Source organism: Sorex araneus, chromosome 2, assembly GCF_027595985.1.
Source record: "Sorex araneus isolate mSorAra2 chromosome 2, mSorAra2.pri, whole genome shotgun sequence".
NCBI classification, from domain to species: Eukaryota; Metazoa; Chordata; class Mammalia; order Eulipotyphla; family Soricidae; genus Sorex; species Sorex araneus.
In genome coordinates, this window is record NC_073303.1 from 31458579 (window position 1) to 31478551 (window position 19973).

A 19973-nucleotide genomic window follows, 5' to 3' on the forward strand; every position below is an offset into this window, starting at 1 on the left:
GCCCCATCGTCTTTACCTTTGATACAAAAAATACTAGTGACGCTTCCACACTCCAGCCTCCAGCATCTCCCAGGTTTTTTCCTGCGTGGTCTCACCTGAAGTGCTGGGTCGTCCCACTTCACACCATCAGCCCCAACTCAGCCTGCTCCAACTATCACTATGTCAAATGACTTTTCCCCGCTAATCTGTGGGGAACATTGAAGACTTAATGGGTGGTAACTCCACTCTTACATGACGAGGTCTAGGATAGGGTGTCCACAGTCATGGTCAGTTCAGCTGGAGAGGGGAAGAGGGGCTGAGACTGCCCTTGGTCCCCAGGCACAGGTCCTAATGTCATGGAGAATGAGAGCCGCAGCAAGGATATAATGGACTGCTCATTCACCGGCGCTTCTCCAGTGTTAAGCTTCCGGATATATTCTCAGGGCTGTTTCCAGAGTTTATGCAATTCTGGATCTATTCTGTGTGACTTTCAGAATTTTTCTGAGACAGCTCCAACTTGCTTAGAATGTCTGTAGAGGCCCGCTGGGAGTCACATCCTGCCAGATCTGGCAAGCCTTTTGCTTCCATCTGTGCTCAGCCAGAACAATTCCAGCCCCTCAGCTTCTGCTGTCCTTGAGTTACTAGACGCCACCTTTCCTTTCCTCTTGACACCCCTCAATTCCCCAACTCCCGCTCTGCTCCTCTCCAGTATGTTCTGAAGCCTTCGAGTCTTTAGTCGGCCTCTTTCCTCCCGTCTCTGCCCTCACTTCTAGGTTACTTTCCTGAGCTTCCTTCTTCCCTTTTCCCCACCACAGCTTTCTCTCCCCCAGTTCCTGTGTTTCTCCAAATTAAATTGCTTTGCAGACTGTCTGGTCTCCCTGGTGGAGGTGGGGGCTAAGGGAGGTGATCCAGTCTGCCTCTCGTTGTGCGGGAGGAGCTCTCAGTTGTGCTCCTGCCTTGCTGAGTTACAGGCACAAAAAATGGTAAAAGGGACTGGATTTGGGGACTGGAGCAATAGTGAAGTGGGTAGGGTGCTTGCCTTGGGCTCGATCCCCGGCAACCTGTATCATCTTTCAGCCAGGCCAGGAGTGATCCTTGAGCAGTCAATGTCCTGAGCACTGCCCTGTGTGCCCCCATTAAATAATAATAATCACGAAATCCCCGTTAATCGTCGATTTCTCGAGCGGGCTCAGTAACCTCTCCATTCATCCTTTCCCTGAGATCTTAGAAGTCTCTCTTGACTCAGCCCTCCCAAGATGTCGCACTGGAGGCTCTTTCAGGGTCAGGGGAATGAGATCCAGCTTGTTACTGGATTTAGCATATGAATACACCATGGGAAGCTTGCAAGGCTGTCCCACGTGGGCAGGAAACTCTCAGAAGCTTGCCAGTTTCTCCCAGAGGGAGAAGTAGGCTACAGATATCGCTTCTGGGAGCTTGCTTTTAAGTCTCTCTCTGGATGTTGGCCGTTGATGGGATCACACACACCTGGGTTCCTCTACCGGTACCTTCATGCGTGAGGCCTGTTCGAATGTGGGGAGAGGGGCCTCGAGTATGGCTGTAGCTAGGTTCCAGTGGTCTTTGGCCGGCGGGAGCTCTGCTCGGGGTGGGGAGGGAAGCTGGAACCCATCCTCTCCGAGGGGCCCTGGGGAAGACAGCCAGACGTGTGGGCAAGAGACTCTCTAATAATAATAATAATTAATAATAATAATAATAAATAAAGGAATTGGGAGCTTTCCTATGCAAAAGGCCAAAAGAACAGTAGACATCTTCAGATGCTATCAGCTCCATAGATGTGCGGAATTGGAGATGTGTGTGTGTGTGTGTGTGTGTGTGTTGGGGGGTATTCTGGGTGTGTGTGGAGTGACAGGGCTTCTCTATGAAAGGGAGAAGAAGGTTGGGACGAAGATTCTGTGGGGAAAATTACTAATCCTAGTGGAACCCAGGCCCGACAGAGTCAAGGAAAGGCAGACCCAGCAAGAAGGGGCCCAAGATAGTGCACAGGGCTGGAGCACTTGGTTTGCATGAAGGAGCCTCAGGTTCAATTCTCAGCACTGCATGGGTCCACCCAAGCAGCAAATTGGACGCAAGCTCCACTACAAGCTGGGAGTGGTCCCGGAGCACTGCTGCGAGTCCCTAAAACAACATTAAGGAGACCCATTGAAGGTAGATATGCTATTTATTCCTCGAGTGTACACGGTCTAGCAATCAACACGGATGGAAGCCTTCCACCAAAACACAGGCACAGAATGCTCACAGAAATGTGAACTGATATGCAAACGTTGTACAGGTAGGAGTATGTGCTGTGTGGTGCTGTCTATGCCAAACACACAAGGCAAAATTCGCCTAAGGGGCCAGGACAAATGCCTTACCTGTGCCCTACCTGCTTAGACGGCCAGCATCACACAGCCTCCTGAGCATAGCTGGGCGTAGCTCGGAGCCCACTGAGCACCACTGGGGTGGCCTGGTGGTCCCTGAGCAGCACTGTGTCCTCCGTGCCAGTTGACAAAGTGTTGTTGGAGTGGCTCTGGGATCCCCTGAGCTTGTGAGGCAGGGCCTCCCCCCAAATTCACCTCACTTGCTACAACTCAAGACAGCAGGAAACCTGGAAATTGTAAGTGCTTGGAAAGAGACATAAGGTAATTCTGAACGCTAAAGACTTTGGGGGCCACTCCAGTGTTACTCAGGGATCATCATTCCTGGTGGAACTTAGGGGCCCATATGCAGTGTTGGTGATCAAACCTGGGGTGCCCCAAAACAAGGCAAGTACTACTTACCTGCTGTTCTATCTCTCCAGCCCCTGAATTCTAAGGACTTTTATGGGAACTGGTAGTAACACAGGTGTGTCATTTATAAAATCCATCCTTGATTTTCTGGGGCCACAGCCAGCAACGGTCAGGACTTATTCCCAGCTCTGTTCGGAGTCACTCCTGGTGGTGCTCAAGGACCATGTGATAGTGGCAATCAAACCCAGGCCTCCTGCATGCAAAGCATGTGCTCTAGCCTGTTAAGCCATCTCTCTAACCCCTACAAACTCCTAACCTCTTCCCCACTCCCGCAATTCAGAAAATATTAAAGAGAACAGATTATAGGGGAAAAGGGCAGGAAGCTTCCCTTGGTGTGGAAGGAGGGTTTCCTAGGTAGGATTCCCTCCACAAAACCATCTTTGGCTACACACAGCTCTGCTCAGGGCTTACTCCTGGCTCTGCACTCAGGGATCATTCCTGGTGGGAGCTGGGGATTAAATCCAGGTCGGTTGCATGCAAAGCAAGCACCTTACCCACTGTACAACCTCTCTGGCCCTACAAAACCATCTTTGTGTGTGTGTGTGTGTCACACCTAGTGATGCTCGGGGGTTACTCCTGGGTCTGCACTCAGGACTTACTCCTGGCGGTGCTTGGGGGACCATATGGGATGCCGGGAATCGATCCCGGATTGGCTGCATGCAAGGTAAACGCCCTACCCGCTGTATCACTCCAGCCCCCCTACAAAATCATCTTATGTAAACTTATGTATGCTTCTCTTTTGCCAAAAAAAGGTTCAAATATAAATAGGCCCCACCTGCGTGTATGTTTCTAAGGAATGTGTCTCTTTTTGAGGTCTTACTCCCACCCACTTGCACTCTCTCCCATCCTCTCAGTCCTGCTGGGCACTCTACTTGACAGGCGGTCAGTGAGCAGTGAGACTGAGAGAAACCAACCGACCCAGGTGGCGGGGAGCTGGGATGAGGATTCCCAGTCACAAAGGTGCACAACTTTGCAGAAAAATGTTTTCAGAATTCTCACACCAGGTTGAGTCAGACAGGAATAGGACCCATGAGTTCTAGAGTCGAACAACAGGTCTGTTATACAGTAGTGTGGCTGGAACATACTGAACGTCTGGGAACATCGTCAGGATTCCTCTTTGCTGGTGTGCTTGCAACTTTTTTTTTCTTTTTGGGTCACACCCAGCGATGTTCAGGGGTTACTTCTTGCTCTGCACTCAGGAATTACTCCTGGCAGTGCTCGGGGGACCATATGGGATGCTGGGAATCCCGGGTTGGCCGTGTGCAAGGCAAACGCCCTACCCGTTGTGCTATTGCTCCAGCCCCACTTGCAACTTTTTGAATCATTAAAAGGAAAGGTCCAATCACTGCAGCCCACCAGTATACTCTCTGAGCTGCCCTCCTTTACCTAGGGTCCAAATAAAACTGAGGACAGGATGAACCCAGGGCTGTCAGTCCCAGGCGACCGTAAGATGCAGACCTCTGCAGTGGTTTGCTCCTAGTTTCTTCCTGGCTGTTATCTTTGGGTCACTTAACTTTCTAGGATTTGTGAAGTCTGGGAGTTCCAGCCCTCATGTGTTGATCTCTAGCTGGGCACAGGGTTGGCCAGGATTCTCCAAGGAGCAAGTGGAGTGGGCAGGGCTTTGCAATCCTGTTCGAATCCCACACCCTGACACCTGCCCACCGCTGACTCCAACGTGACACAGACTTGGTCCAGTCTGTTTATTCTAGCTGGAAATCAGGGAATGTGAAAGGGAGCACAAGATTCTTTTCCTGAGCATGATGAAAGCAGAGGGCCTTGGTGATGTGAAATAGGGCTCAGGAAGTGAAACAGGGTCACCAGGTTGTCAGGGAATCGGCACAGGCATGGACCTCTGTCCATCTAATTCCAAGTCCTGTCTAGCACCATGTCTTAGAGACGGGCCAGATCTGAATGAAGGCAACAAGTGACCAGATTGAGAGGGGGTTGGGGGAGGGGAAAAGCTGAAAAACCACTGGGTCTTTCCCAGTGCAGCCTGGGCAGACTATACTTGAGCTTCTTTTCTAGGAGGGAGAGCAATGCCCACTGGTTTGTGGGGAGGAAATTAAGTCAAAACCTGGACTGGAAGTACAAAGAAAACCTAAGAACTCAGAGATCCAAGAAATGAGAGCATGTGAATAGGACAGTGAGAGAAGATAGTGCGGGATGCTGGAACATTAAGAGGGGGAATGCTGGAGACTAGAATCTGGAAAGGAGAGTCAGGATCCACAGGGTTGGAGAGCTAGTATAATGGCTAGGGCGCTTACCTTGCATGCAACCAACCCGGGTTTAATCCCGGGCATCCCATATGGTCCCCTGAGCACTACTAGGAATAATTCCTGAGTGCAGAGCCAGAAGAGATTCAAGTATCACCAGGTATGCCCCCAAAACATCAAAAAGTCAGAATCAGGGACTGCAGAGATAGCACAGTGGGTAGGGAACTTGCCCTGTACACGGGTGACCCAGTGTTTGGTCCCCGAAATCCCATATGATCCCTCTGAGCACTGCAAGGAGTAAGCCCTACGCATCATGGGATGTGGCCCCAAAACAAAACAAAGTAAGGAGGCAGCCCGGGAAAGAACCAAAAGTTATGAAAACAAGTACCTGCAGAGGCAGGAAGATGAGGGGCTCGAGATCTCCAAGTTCCTACCCTAGCATGGAGCTGGGTCAGGGTAGAGAGGCAAGAAACTGTCGGGGAGCTCAGGCAGGGAGCTCTGGAGCTGGGAGCCGATCCAGGAGCTGCCGTGATCAGATGACTGCACTGGGCCTGCTACCAGGACCGAGATTAGAGTGCTGCATTGCTCTGTCCTTGACTGTTAAGATTAGTATTGTCCAGTTCTGGACCCAAGAAGCCAACTTTGGTATCTGGAGAAGGGACAACCACTAATCTCTGCTACTGCTCATGGCAAACTAGATATGCACCCCCCCCCCCCCCACACACACACCAACTCTCCACCCTTCCCCAGGCCCAAGTTCTGTACTAGATTCCTTCAGTCCACAAGAATGAACTCAGCCGGTTTCTCACAATCCCAGATCCCTCCTCCCCTTCCTTCCTATATCCCAGGCCCTAAGCAGCCTCATCTATGAGAGGCAGCAACCACGCTGCCCCACCAGCAGCTGCTTCCTGGCCCCTGACTCACAAGATGGTGATCACCATGTATGGGGATGTGGTGCTAACTAACAGTGGCCTCTGAGCCTGTCATGCAGCCTAAAAGGGGGTCTTCTCTAGACAGGTGGCACATCCGAACCTCAGGAACACAAGCTGAGAAGTTAGAAGATAGGAGGAACGGAGGCTGAGCCTGCATACCCATGGGTCCAGTCCGCCACCCGACCCCCTCCCACCCTCCCCAAGCCCTTCCCCTTCCCCATACCACGACCAGCACTTACAAGAACATAGGCCTTCATCGTGGAATTCTGGGAGGAGTCCCTAACAGGTGTCCAAATCCCACCTTCCTCTGACCTGGCTCCTCGGCCTGAACTACAGGGGTCTCTGAGTCTGAATCGAAGTTCCTACAGAAGAGAGCTCTCGCCCTGCCTGGGCAGGATCCTGGCTAGGGAAAGAAGTTTTACTTGCAGGAGGAACATCTTATTCTCACCCATGAGGTTGGCTCCTGAACATGGGCGTGGTGGTCCAGACAGGAGTAATATGTGGGCCTTTATCCAGCTGTCTACCTGGGTCCAGCATATCCCACCAAGGTCTGTTCTCAGGCTTCCAGGGGCCAAAGATTAACATGTGTATCTGGCACCATCTGCTATTCTCTCACACACAAAAGGGTCAGTCCCCACTGTGCAGAGAAAAAAAATATCAGGTCCTGAAGGGGGTATTCCCATCCTGCAGAGATGTCTCACTCTCCCCAGCAGGGGGCGCACACATGCTACTGAGTAGTAATTCCAGCCCTTGTCCCTCTTGGTTACACCCATTAAACCAGTTTCTGCTTTAAACCAGTTTCCCTGTAAAATCAAAGCAGAAAGTGTTACTGATTATATTCCTTATAGTATAAAGACAGCAAGAGGTGGCCTAAAAAGAACAAATGTTTTAGTATTTGAAATTTTTATTTTCTCTAGGTCTTTATCCAGGTAGCCCTGCACATCCCCACAGGAGTTCTCTCTGTGCTCCACTGACATCATCACCATATCCAACAGGCACAAATCTGTGCGGAGTTTTCACTTGGGAAGGTGGCTGGGCCGTGACAGTCCTTGGGATCCAGCACACCACTTGCCCGCCCGTCCCCAACCCCAAGCACCAGCAGACTAGCTCATTGCCTTTTCTTCCACTTTATTTCATTATTCCCACCACAATAATGACTCCTTTAATTTAAACTAAAAACCATAGAGGGCTCCTGAAAGGGTGGCAGCGAAGAAACAGAGGTGTCAAAGACCAAGGGAACGGTAGGGTAGGGAATCAGCGAATCGTCTTGACTGGACTCTTGAAGTTGCTGGCTGCTTGGAGCTGCAGCTGGTAGGCCATTGGATGGATCTTGAAACCGTAGAGCCTGGGGCCAGGGCAGAGGTCAGAGAGGCAAGCAGGGTGAGCCCCTTCTGGGCCCTACCGGAGCCTGCATTCCTCCCCACCCCCACCCAGCACCTCCATGGGCCTGCTCAGTGCTCAAGGGCAACGGTTCCCAATCTCCTTCCCTCAACAGTATTTGGAAGCGAATCTTCTATACCCGCTAAATCTCCAACTCCAAAATATATCATGTGCATGTATACAGATGTGTGTGGATTAGTACTTGGTTCAATAGGAAGCTCAACTTTTCTCCCCCACACCAGGGTAAAGATGACGCTTCAGGAAGATTAATCACACTTGCACTATGGCTCTGAGACTTCCTGGCCAAGTCTGAGTACCCGAGAGGGTGACAACAGCTATTGTTGAAAGGACACTTTCACATACCGACCTGTACGCTAAGCACCTCACATATTAAAAAAGCTTCAGGCAGAAACCATCACCCCCAGTTTATAGACAAGCAAACCAAGATACAGGCAATCAAAGAGCTTTCCCAAGGTCCCTAAGCAGGGCAAGGCCTGGCTTTGGGAGCAGCCGGGCCCAGGAAAGGGTCAGACCCTGTCCTCCCTTCGCTCTGGGGGTCCCGGGCATTTCCTTTGACCTTTGGTGACTCTGTCTCTGCTCCCCACCTGGGCACAAACTGGTTGGCGGGCCGCTTGGGCCGGTACTCAGGGTGCACCATGAAGAGCATGTGAGGGAAACCGGTGCCGAAGTAGGCGCCGTCCGTGTGGTGGTGCCTCGATGACTTGGGTGTGTACACGTCCATGCACTTGGGGCAGTAGAGCTTCACCATGGCCTCACCTGGGATGTCCGAAAGGCCTGGGAGACAGCCAGACTCAGCAGGCCAGGCTCCCCCAACCCTGCCCCACCTCCCGCCCGGACTCAGGGCCCGATCTGCTGAGCCCCAACTCCTTCCCAGAGGACCTGCCGTACGTGGCCCGTCCGTCCCTTCTCGGACACTCACCGATAGGAAGCATTGGCTGGTTCTCACAGTACACCCGGGGACAGTAGCCAAAGTCTCCCTGCTGGTACTTTTCCAACTGAGGTGAATAAGAAGGAAGGGGCTGGTGGGTGGACGTGCTGAGAAGAGGCAATAATCCCCTCTTCAGTCCAACCCGCACCACGGTCCCCGACTCCTCCCGCCTCTGTCCAGAGGCTCCTTCTCTGGTCCAGATGGGCTCTTAGGTGACTCCATTTAGGCAGGCTGCAGATGACCAGGACCATTCACTGCTTGTTCCCTGAGGAAGAGGCAGTCTAGGGCAACTTCCTGTCCCCGGTCACGTATCCCTCCCTGAACAACATCCCATTCCACGCAATCTCTAATCGCGATTTCACTCCCAGGCCTAGATTCGGGTGTTCTCTCCCTCAGATTACTTGATAGCGAAACACATGGCTTCGTTTTTGAAAGAACCTTTGTTTCCCTGACTACCTCAGAAGGAATCAAGTGGGAGCAGAGGCGCCTCACCATCTGGGCGATGCCACGGTTGGTGAGGATATAGCGGGCGTGGATCAATCCATAAAGCATCTCAGCCGCCTGCTCGATCAGGTCGCTCTGGTTGGGGTTGTCCTCCAGCTCTTCATCTGAAACATGGCCCCAGCTGAATGCAACACTTGTCTTACAGCTTTCTTGGGTGCCCAGCCTACCCCCGGGGCTGCTGGTTACTAAGTCTTTTCCCAACATCTTTGAGCCTCACCACACCCATCACTTGGATATCTGACCCAGAAACTTGGGTCTCTGACCCTCCCACCAACCCAAGGTCGTTCTCCCTTTTTGTCACAGCTCTGCAGTTTTCTTCTCTCCCTCTCAACTCCCTCCATAACATATAAGGGCAAAGACGGTGCAACTTTAGACCTGAAGGTACAAGTTAGAAGAGAGGGGCGAAAAATGAAACCCACAGGGAAACTGAGGTTATAGAATATGGCTGAATTATAGGTTAAAAATGAAAGAAGAAGCCCAAATTAGTAACTAGGCAAGGGTCGGATAGAGAATCCAGAACAAAGTTGGGAAGTCTGGAAACAAACCAAAAAGAAAATTCAAACAGAAGCAGGTGAACATGGATTTGGAAAATATAAATAAAAAGCATAAACACATAAAATGACCCTGAGGATGTCTTACCAGGTTCCAAGTCCAAGATCATGTCTAAAGCTTGTCGATAGTGAGGCACCTGCTCATTGAGTCCAGTGAGGTTGAATTTGTCCTGAATGTAGTCTTCATCCACCTGCAAGGATGCGGACGTCAAAAGGGAAGTCAGAGCAGAAGCCACGGCTCTTACCTACCTAAGTTGCTCCGACACATGTCTTATCCTCAACACAATTTCTTCCATTCCCCTTGTTCCCCACTTCCAACTCCGTAAGAAGTATTTGAGTTCATCTCCCCAATTGACAAGACACTTTCTTCCTCCAAAATTCTGGCTCTGGCGGAATCCTAGCACTGAAATACAGAGTCAGGTGAGGTCCCTGAGTACTGTCGGGTATGGATTCCTCCCCATCTCCTCAATTAAAAAATTACCAAGAGAGGGGCCGGAGCGATAGCACAGCGGGTAGGGCATTTGCCTTGCACGCGGCCGACCTGGGTTCGATCCCCGGCATCCCATATGGTCCCCCAAGCACTGCCAGGAGTAATTCCTGAGTGCAAAGCCAGGAGTAACCCCTGAGCATTGCTGGGTGTAACCCAAAAAGAAAAAAAAAATTACCAAGAGAATTTTGGCAGGAGAAAACATACAGAGGTTAGTTAAAGTGCTTGCCCTTTATGTGGCCAACCTTGGTTCAATCCTCAGCACATCATTACATATGGTCCCCAGGGCACTGCCAAGAGTGACCACTGAGCACAGAGTCAGAAGTAAGCTTGGCATACTACCAGGTATGGCTCCAAAATAAAAACCAACCAACCAAACAAAATCATTCTGGTTTGGGGTTAGAAAGATGGTTCAACAGGCCGAAGCACATGCTTTGCATGCGGAAGGCTTGGTGTAGTCCCCAGAATCGCATGTCCTCTTGAGAAACCCTGGAATGAGCCTTGAGCACTGTTGAATACGCTCATTCCCCAAAACCAACTGGCTTTTCTTTCCTAGGGACAAGCAAGGGATCACAGTCAATCATTCCAAGAACCGCATTCCGACCCCTGGACACCATATCAATGAACCAGTTGTTGGGCGCTCGCAGGAAGGTGGAGGCCAAGCAGCTTGTGCTCTGAAAGCAAAGACAATCCCTGACGTTACCACACACCCTGGCACATTACAAAATTTTTGGTGTTTGGGCCACACCCGGCAATACTCAAGGGCTACTCTTCTACTAGAGAGGTGCTGATGGTCCTACGGGTAGTGCTGGGGGACGATGCTGTGCTGGGAATTGAACTCAGGCCTGCTAGGTTCAATTAGAGCACGCACTTAAGCCCCTCTGAGCTTTCTCCCCAGATCCCGCAAAATATTCTATTTTTTTTTGAGTGGGGAGGTCTCACCCGGTGATGCACAGGGGTTACTCCTGGCTCATGCGCTCAGGAACCACTCCTGGCGGTGCTCGGGGGACCATATGGGATGCTGGGAATCGAACCCGGGTTGGCCGCGTGGAAGGCAAACACCCTCCCCGCTGTGCTATTGCTCCAGCCCCAAAATATTCTATTTTAAATTAATTTATTTTTGGTTTTTGGGTCACACCTAGCGATGCACAGGGGTCACTCCTGGCTCATGCACTCAGGAACCACTCCTGGCAGTGCTTGGGGGGGGGGGGGGACCATATGGGATGCTGGGAATCGAACCTGGGTCCTCCATGTGCAAGGCAAATGCCCTATCCGCTGCGCTATCGCTCTAGCCCCCCGCAAAATATTCTAACAAGCAATACTCTGCGTCTTCTGTTACTGAAAATAGTTACTTGCAGTACCTCTCTTATCTGGGGTGGGGAGGGGGGAAACAACCAAAAACCCAAACAGAGAGCGACTTGTCCGAGGTTATGCCGTGGCAAGGTGGTATGGGACATGGGCCTCAGTCTGATCAACTCACCACAGGGTAAGTGGGAGGCTACGTTACTGAGGGGCCTCTTCCTTGGCGGGAAAGCTTCTACGCAAGCCTGTGAAGGATGCGGGCTACGTGGGAGAAGAGCAGGCCCCAGAGCGTGTGAGTAGGCTTTGAGGGAGAGAACTCACTTCACAGAAGAATTCATTGCCACGGAGCCCACAGAACCAGGAAATCCAGGACACCTCCTCAGAGCTGCTCATCTTCACGTCAGCTGGAGAAACGGGAGCGTCAGCAGAGCCCAAGCCCGCCCGCCCTCGGGCTCCCCCCCTCCCCACGCCCCCCGCAGCGGCCACCCTGCCTACAGGGTCCCTGCGCTGCCCCGCTCCTCTCCTCTCCCCCCGACCGCCATCCCCGCCTTCTGCGGCGCCTCTCGCGACACCCACAGACGTCTGCACCTCAGCAGCGCCGGAGCCGGCCCTGGCGCCCCCCAACGCTCCGCTCATCTGCTAAGTCGGCTCGGGCCGGGCCGTGGGATCGGGCCCCCGACCCCCGCCGGGTGCTGAAGGTGCCCGCGCCTTCCCCAGGAGGCCCGGAGCTCGTCGTTTGGGAGCAAGAGCGGAGCGCCCCCCCCGCCCCCCGCCCTGGGCCCGGGGGCGGCCGTCTGGTCCGTTTCAGGGAGTCCCCGCCACATCCCGCCTCCTCCCTCTTTCGGTGCCAGACCCGGTCACTTCCTTCCCCGCCCCCACATCGGGGAGAGCAGAACCCCCCCATGTGCCGCACCCAGGGGGGGAGGACTCGCTGCGGCGGCGACCGCCAACTCACCGACGGAGGGCCGGGTCTAGGGTGGGGGAGGGGAGCTGCTACTTCCCAGGAACGGCGGCGACGCTTCAGCGCAGGCCGCGGACCGAACCGCGGCAGGCGAGGTGGGATGGGGGGGAGTGGAGATTGGGGAGGGTGACGAAAAGGGCAACGCGCAGGCGCCAAGGTCCGGGAGCCCCACGGCACGCCGGGAGGTGGAGTCTCCCGTCCAGGGAAACTGGCCGAACGAGGCAAAGGCGAACTACAAATCCCAGGATGACTCGCGCACGACCCTGGTGTCGCGAGGCCCCTGCGGCAGCTGCTTGGGGGCGGCACCTCCGAGGCCCCACCGGAAGCGGAAACTCGATACGGCTTGCGGGGCCCCGGGAGCTTGGGAAATCAAGTCGTGTGATTCCGAGACGCAGGGAGCGGGAGCGGGGCGGGGGATGGAGCGAGCCTAGCTTGTTTCTCGTTGCTCAACACAAAAAGTTCAGCTCGGATGTGCCCCTGCTTCCCAGGGCCTGGCCACATCCCCGGCCAACCCATTGGGACTTTACAAGCGCTGAACCCCTCGCCCCCCGTCAGGACCCCCCCCCACTGGAGGTCCCTGAGGGGGCCCTCGTTTCATCCCGGGCTCCGGCCTTTTGAGAAGGGAGGTGAGAGGCCTGGGTGGTGCTGCGGGAGCTGGGTGGGGGTCTGCTGAACAGAGCAATGTTGAGAACCGAAACGGCCCAACTCGCTAACCTGAAGAGGCGCCAGCTATTCGGCTGCTACTCGTCCCCTTGCACTTCTCCATTTCCTGAGAGCTTGCGTTAGACCGTCTGCTGCAGGCACTAAGTATGACCTTCGAGCCCTGATCAGAGTAATGGTGAAGGGCAGCGTGACGTTATTTCATTTCACAGCACTTGGGCATTCCACAGGTTTCTCTTATCCTTCTCAGGGGATTTCCTAGTGTAGAGAATGGTTTTCCGACTCCAAAAAAATGAGCGCGGAGCGGGGGCCACGTTGAGAGAGGCAAAAGGCATTATGGGGGCGTTATGTAAAAGCAGAACCCCAAACGACCGTTCCTCCTTGATCCTCGCGCTCTTTACGCACGCGGCACTTAGCGCTTATGCTATTGGAAAGCTTCCAGGGCGGGAAACTGACCCGTCGCTCTGAGCACGCCTGCGCCCTTCAGTAACTTTTTTTTTTCAAGTCACGCATGCGTATTGACGTCGTGTACTTATTGTATCGATTAGAGTAGCGCCATCTTGCCGTACGGAAGCTGCAGAGCCCAGCCGGACGGAGTCGCGCACCGAAATCAAAATCCACTTCCTGCTTCCGGAGAAGTGTCAAGTCTGCTTTTGTGGGGAAAGGATGCTGTGAAAGAGCTGGGAGGACGACTTAAAGAGCCGGGCCGATTGTTTTTCTTAACTGGTATGTCTTGCGGGATGGTAAAGTGTTTCGGAGAAGCTTCTTTGTTATTGAGAACGGGTAGGGGGTGGAGCGTAGGTCCTTTGTCTCTTGGAGTCTTCTTGTTAATCTTTGCTAAGATAAGGCTCCTTGCGGGAGTCAGTTTCTCCACGTGCCTAATGGTCCGTAGGTCCTGCAGAGTTCTAGGCTGTGGGATCACTTGGGGGCAGGAGGGGGTTACTCACTCCAGTCTGGTCTCATTTCTTGGTTCTTACATAAGCCATGTCCAAGCCCTCCCTCATCACCTTCACCCCGGCCTCCGATACCAGCGACCTGTGGAAAGATGGAAAACAGCAGCCACAGCCTGAAGAGCTGGAGCCAACTCTGGATGGCTCTGCGGTCCGCGCTTTCTATGAGGCCTTGATAGGGGGTGAAAGCAGCTCCTCTGAGCCCCAGAGATCTCAACATGAGCCTGCCAGGGAGAGAAAGAGGAAGAGAAGAAGGACAACGAGGGAGGCTACAACAGAAACAGCAGCAGTGGCAGCATCAGGGGGACCTGAACAATGGCAGTCCCTTGAGGCTGAAGAAAAAATGACCCAGTGGATACTAAGGGCAGCCCAGGAGGGAAACTTGGCAGAACTTAAAAGGCTGTTGGAGCCCCGCGAAGCCGGGGGAGCCGGGGGGAATATCAACGCCCGGGATGCCTTCTGGTGGACCCCTCTGATGTGTGCTGCCCGAGCAGGCCAGGGGGCAGCCGTGCGCTACCTCCTGGGCCGCGGGGCTGCCTGGGTGGGGGTCTGTGAGCTGGGAGGCAGAGATGCTGCTCAGCTAGCTGAAGACGCAGGCTTCCCGGAGGTGGCCCGCATGGTCAGAGAGAGCCGAGGAGAGACGAGGAGCCCAGAGAACCGGTGAGAGGAAACCACGGGGTCATCTTTTCTTGTGTTCCATTCTTCTTGGTCTTTCCACACCAGAATAGAGTTGAAGGGTTCTTTCCTCATCCCCTGGAGTCAACAAAGATAGTATAATAGAGAGCTGGAGAGAAAGTGCACCTGCTAGGGCACTTGCCTCGCATACCTGGGTTCGATTCCTAGCACCACAAGGAGTAATCTCTGAAAACCATTAGGATTTTAGCCCGTCCCCACCCCAACCCCCCAAAAAAGTATAATAGTTTGAACATAAGCTCCCTGGGTTTAAAATTCTGATTCTTGGGGGTTGGAGCGATAGCACAGCGGGTAGGGCGTTTGCCCTGCACGCGGCCGACCCGGGTTCAAATCCCAGCATCCCATATGGTCCCCTGAGCACCGCCAGGAGTAATTCTTGAGTGTAGAACCAGGAGTAACCCCTGTGCATCGCCGGGTGTGACCCAAAAAAAAGCAAAAAAAAAAAAGAAATAAAATAAAATTCTGATTCTAGGACTGGAGTGATAGCACAGTGGGTAGGGCGTGTGCCTTGCACGTGGCCGACCCAGGTTCGATTCCTAGCATCCTATATGGTCCCCTGAGCACCGCCAGGGGTAATTCCTGATTGCAGAGCCAGAAATAACCCTTGTGCATCGCCGGGTGTGACCCAAAAAGCAAAAAAAAAAAAAATTCTGATTCTACTGGGGCAAGCAGTTTAATATCTGTGTGCCTCAGTTTCCTCATCTATGAATGGGGCTAATAAGAGCATCTTTTCTGTAGGGTTGGTTTTAAGATTAAATGGCTTGATGTGGGGCTTAGGATGTACTAGATGGTAGAGTATTTGTATTACATGTGTGAGATCTTCAATCCTTGGCACCATGCACACCAAAAAAACAGAATAAGGGCTATATAGATATTGCAACAGGTATGGTGTTTGTCTAGGTTTGATACCCAGCATCCCATATGGAACCCTAAGCCCCACCAGGAGTGAACCCTGAGCACTGCCAGGTATAGCCCCAAAACAAAATAATAGCAAAAAATAATACTAATAAATGCATAATGTGTGCAAATTGTTATGATGATAGTACTTGCCACATACTAAGTACAATTACTATATAAATAATAGCCGGAATCACTGTTATTATTTCTGAGAGGATTACAATGACTATCATTTCTTCTCCCAATTTTTTCTTTTTTTTTAATTTCTTTTTTATTTCTTAATGAATCACCATGAGGTAGTTACAGACTTACAAACTTTTCGTGCTTATGTTTCAGTCATATGATGATCAAGTACCCATCATCCCTCCACCAGTGCCCATTCTCCCAGTATCCCTCCCACCACCCTCTCCCATTTTTTTCTCCTTGTTAAAGAAGGGGAGAGGGAGAAGGAAACTTGTCTTTAGTATAAAGGTTAGAAGGACAGGGGCCAGAGCGATAATGTAGTAGGTAGGGCGCCGGCCTTGCATGCCACTGACCTGGGTTTAATCCCTGGCTTCCTTATGGTCCTCCAAGCACTGCCAGGAGTGATCCCTGAGCCCAGAGCCAGGAGTAAGCCCCCCCACCCCAAAAAAGAAAAAACAAAAAACTTCCTCAAAGACTTCCCTTCCTCACCCATCCTCAACCCTTCCTCTTCTTCTCTGCAGGTTGCCCACCCCCGCCCCCCAGTACTGTGAGACCTGTGATGCCCACTTCCAGGACTCCAACCATCGCACATCCACCGCTCACCTGCTGTCGCTATCCCGGAGTTCCCAGCCCCCAAATCTGCCCTTGGGAGTGCCCACGTCCAGCCCAGGCTTCAGGCTGCTACTGCAGGGGGGCTGGGAGCCTGGAATGGGGCTGGGACCCCGGGGTGATGGCCGTGCCAACCCCATCCCCACTGTCCTCAAGAGGGACCAGGAAGGATTAGGCTACAGATCATCGCTCCAGCCTCGAGTCACACACTTCCCAGCTTGGGATACCCGTGCTGTGGCCGGGAGGGAGAGAGCCCCTCGGGTGGCCACCCTGAGTCGCAGGGAGGAAAGGAGGAAGGAGGAGAAAGGTAGGGCCTGGGAGCGGAATTTAAGGACATACATGAACCTCGAGTTTTGACTTCAGCGGTACCTGATACTGATCTCCTGTTGAAATCTGAATTTGGACCTCTGACGTTGGCACTTTGATTTCTGCTTCCGGAAGTCGGCCTAGCTCCCAAGCCCTCAGGTCTTGGTGAGTGGACTCACCAAGAGGAGCTGAGAGTTGAGAAATAAAATCAACGTTTTCTCGTGTTTTATTCACTTTGCAGAGAAGCCAGACAAGTCTGGGGGTAAATCCTGAGTCAGAAAGGGTAGCCGCTCTAGGTGGTAAGACAACATCCTCTCCCTGCCAATTTGGGTCACCTCTGGGTCCTAGTTCATCTCTAGTGTGTTTTGCCTGTTCTTGCAATTTTCTTTTAATTTTGGTTTTTGGGCTACACCCTGTGAAGCTTAGAGTCAATCCTGGCTGGGGAATCACTCCTGGTAGTGCTTGGGAAACAATATGGGATGCTGGGGATCGAACTTGGGTATGCAGTATGCAAGGCAAGCACCTTACCCACTATACTATCTCTCTGGCCCCAATTCTTTTTTTTTTTTTTTTGCTTTTTTTTTTTTTTGCTTTTTGGGTCACACCCGGCGGTGCACAGGGGTCACTCCTGGCTCTGCACTCAGGAATTACCCCTGGTGCTGCTCAGGGGACCATATGGGATGCTGGGAATCGAACCCGGGTCGGCCAAGTGCAAGGCAAACGCCCTACTCGCTGTGCTATCACTCCAGCCCCTCTGGCCCCAATTCTCTCAGACTTGAACCAGACCAGAGAGACAGCATAGAGGGTAGAGTGCTTGCCTTGTACGCAATTAACTGTGTTCAATTCCTTTTGACCCATAGGGTCCCCGGAACATCACTGGGTATAGTCCAAAACACAAAACAAATAAAGACAAGCTTGTTTTGAGTGATGCTCAAGGGTTACTCCTGGTGCTGTATTCAGGAGTTACTCCTGGCAGTGCTCAGGGGACCATATGGGATGCTGGGGAGCGAACCCAAGTTGACTGCATGCAAGGCAAAGGCCCTACCTGCTGTACTGCTGCTCCAATCCTCAAAAAACAAACTTTATTTTTGGTTTTGGGACTATACCTAGCAGTGCTCAGGGTAATGGTAATTCCTGGCTCTACACTCAGGAATAATTAATTCCCAGCGGGTTTGGGGGACCATATAGGATGGGGTGCGGGGATTGAACCTGGGTCATCTGTGTACAGGCATCGCCCTACCTGCCCTACCGCCCTATTGTTCTGACCCCTAGACAAAACTTTTTTTTTTTTTTGCATTTTGGGTCACACCTGGCGATGCACAGGGGTCAACTCCTGGCTCATGCACTCAGGAATCTCCCCTGGCGGCGCTCAGGGGACCATATGGGATGCTGGGATTCGAACTAGGGTTGGCCGCGTGCAAGGCAAACGCCCTACCCCCTGTGCTATCGCTCCAGCCCCCTAAAGACAAAACTTCTGAACTAAGAATTCCCCAGCTTTTCACAGGCCTCACTTGATTTAGGAAGTGTCCCCTGCCGTACTTTCAAACCATATTTTATGTGTTAAGAATGGGAAGAAGACATTTTCAACCTTCATGTTCCACATAGCTGAAGGAAGAAACATTTGTGTAACTAATCAGTACACGATGCTAGAGGAAGGGAGAGAAGGCTCCTGTGGCTGAGGACAGTAGCTAGAATCTTGCAGGAAGAAACCATCGTGGTAGGAGGGCCTAAAAATCATCCAGCATGCAGTCAGCTGAACTGCCAACAACGGCTTCCCATGTCAAAACTATTTTTATTTTTCTTTTTCTTGCTGTGTGCTGATTATCACACACTTGTTTGCTCCACATGCATGCCTGTATGACACCATACAAGTATCACACCAGTAAAACTTATCCTTGTTAAGGATCGTACCAGCTAAACGGAATTGCATGCTACAGTTACCTGGGGGCGGTGCCTAGGACCAAACTCCTATACTTGAGCCCTACCACTGGTCAGGTCTCCCATCTTCCAAATCTAAACTTTAAACCGGTGTTTCTCAATGAGGATCATGTAGACTTTATCCCTGTGGGCTCCCAGAATATTCCAAGAGGGCCATAGATGAAAGTCATATGGGATGCTATAGCATGAGACTAAGGGGACAAGGAAAAACACGGTCAGAGAAAGATTTAGAAACACTGCTTTAGGGGCTGGAGCGATAGTACAGCGGGTAGGGCATTTGCCTTGCACATGGCTGACCTGGGTTCGATTCCCAGCATCCCATATGGTACCCTGAGCACTGCCAGGCATAATTCCTGAGTGCAGAGCCAGGAGTAACCCCTGTGCATTGCCAGGTGTGACCCAAAAAGCAAAAAAAAAAAAAAAGAAACACTGCTTTAAACCAGTATTATTCACTGCCCAGTAGGTTCTGAGATCAGAAAGCACGATCCACCCTAACTTAAACCAGGCATGGAGAATACTGTATTAGGCCAGAGGGATGCTACAGAGGATAGGGCGCCTGCCTTGCACGCGGCTGACTGGGGTTGGATCTCCGACACTCCGTATGGCCCGTCCACCCCCATCCTTCGCCCAGCAATGCCAGGAATGATGCCCGAGTACCGTCCCCCAGTTGGGTGTGGCCCCCAAACAAGTTCACCATGGTCAAGCCCAGATGTAAAATGTGAGGAGGGCCTGGGGTCACCCTTTCTGTGGGAGGGAGGATGTGGGGAGAGATTCTCCGCACCACTCCTGGAAGGAAGTTAGTCTGTGTCGGCTCATTGCTGGGGCTGGCCCGGTGGACAACGGGAGGCTGTACTGGACGCGGCAGGAAGAAGTGATCAAGATTCCTCGCATAGTTTTGTTTTCCGCAAAAAGCATGCCAAGTTCTGGACCGAAGCGAAGGAATCCAAGGGCAGCGGGCGAAAGAGGGCAACCAAGTTGGGGGGAGCACTGGAGTCCGGGGTCTCCCGGCGGTTGGCTGTGTCGGCGCCGGGCCCCCCTGCGGCTCCCGGCTGTACGCGGGGGCGCGGGAGGCGGCCGATCGGAGGGTCCGCCCCGGGTCCGCCCCGCGAGGTGCGGGCTCCGCCTCCACGGCCTGCCGGTCGGGGAGTCCCGGAGCAGCTGCTTCCGGGCTCGGCGGCTGCCGGCGGCGCTGAGAGGCCGCGGGCCCGACGCGGGGCCCGGGAGGGGCCGCGGCGCAGACTGCCCCGACCCCGGTCCCCCCCACGCAAACGACCTGCTCGCTTTGCTTCGCCCCGGGATCTCCGCGGACATCTACGGCCTGACCTTGTGGGGTCCGCGTCTCCGCTGCGTTTTGAGGAACGGTCGGGACGTTTTGTAGAATCCGTGGCCCCCTCAACCAGGGGACAGCGCTGCTGGCCAGGGCTCACAAGACACCCAAACGAAGAATTCTTATTCCAGAGCCCCCCCGGGACAGCGGATCTGCACCCCCCTGTTCTGGAGTGCCCGCGCCCCGGGGCCTCCCTCCTCCTGCCTGCCTTCTTGAATGGAGCACCGCCTCCTGAGTGTCTGGGGCACCTTGGGAAGTGGCCTTGGTGAGTGAGACTTGGGGTGCTGCCTGCTGGGACGAAACCCGGAAGGACACTGTGGGGTGACCCAGGCCTTGTCAGATCCCCAGACACTTGGAATCTCGCGTGTG

General features: G+C 53.0%; 2 protein-coding genes across 3 annotated transcripts; one reads left to right on the plus strand and one right to left on the minus strand.

Annotated features, from left to right (window-relative positions):
• Positions 1-7018: 7018 nt before the first annotated feature.
• On the minus strand, positions 7019-12191 carry CSNK2B (casein kinase 2 beta). Of its 2 annotated transcripts, none has more exons than XM_004621279.3 (7): positions 12036-12191; positions 11402-11484; positions 9380-9482; positions 8729-8844; positions 8228-8303; positions 7893-8082; positions 7019-7252 (listed from the first exon to the last, which is right to left on the minus strand). In XM_004621279.3, the coding sequence occupies exons 2-7, from the start codon at positions 11471-11473 to the stop codon at positions 7162-7164; spliced, it is 648 nt and encodes a 215-aa protein (XP_004621336.1). In that variant the 5' UTR covers positions 11474-11484; positions 12036-12191; the 3' UTR covers positions 7019-7161. The 2 variants fall into 2 exon arrangements, with proteins under 2 accessions (XP_004621336.1, XP_054982999.1); XM_055127024.1 differs by lacking the exon at positions 12036-12191 and adding an exon at positions 11669-11811.
• A 215-nt stretch (positions 12192-12406) lies between these two features.
• GPANK1 (G-patch domain and ankyrin repeats 1) lies at positions 12407-16563 on the plus strand. The gene is made up of 3 exons (XM_055129705.1): positions 12407-13427; positions 13684-14311; positions 15946-16563. The coding sequence occupies exons 2-3, from the start codon at positions 13686-13688 to the stop codon at positions 16388-16390; spliced, it is 1071 nt and encodes a 356-aa protein (XP_054985680.1). The 5' UTR covers positions 12407-13427; positions 13684-13685; the 3' UTR covers positions 16391-16563.
• The last annotated feature ends 3410 nt before the right edge of the window (positions 16564-19973 follow it).

Coding starts and splice junctions, on each gene's coding strand:
- GPANK1 (XM_055129705.1), top strand. CDS start 13,686: ATGTCCAAGCCCTCCCTCATCACCTTCACCCCGGCCTCCGATACCAGC. Junction 14,312..15,945: donor ACGAGGAGCCCAGAGAACCG/GTGAGAGGAAAC, acceptor TCTTCTCTGCAG/GTTGCCCACCCCCGCCCCCC.
- CSNK2B (XM_004621279.3), bottom strand. CDS start 11,473: ATGAGCAGCTCTGAGGAGGTGTCCTGGATTTCCTGGTTCTGTGGGCTC. Junction 8,083..8,227: donor CCAGCCAATGCTTCCTATCG/GTGAGTGTCCGA, acceptor GCTGTCTCCCAG/GCCTTTCGGACATCCCAGGT. Junction 7,253..7,892: donor GCCAACCAGTTTGTGCCCAG/GTGGGGAGCAGA, acceptor CCCTGGCCCCAG/GCTCTACGGTTTCAAGATCC.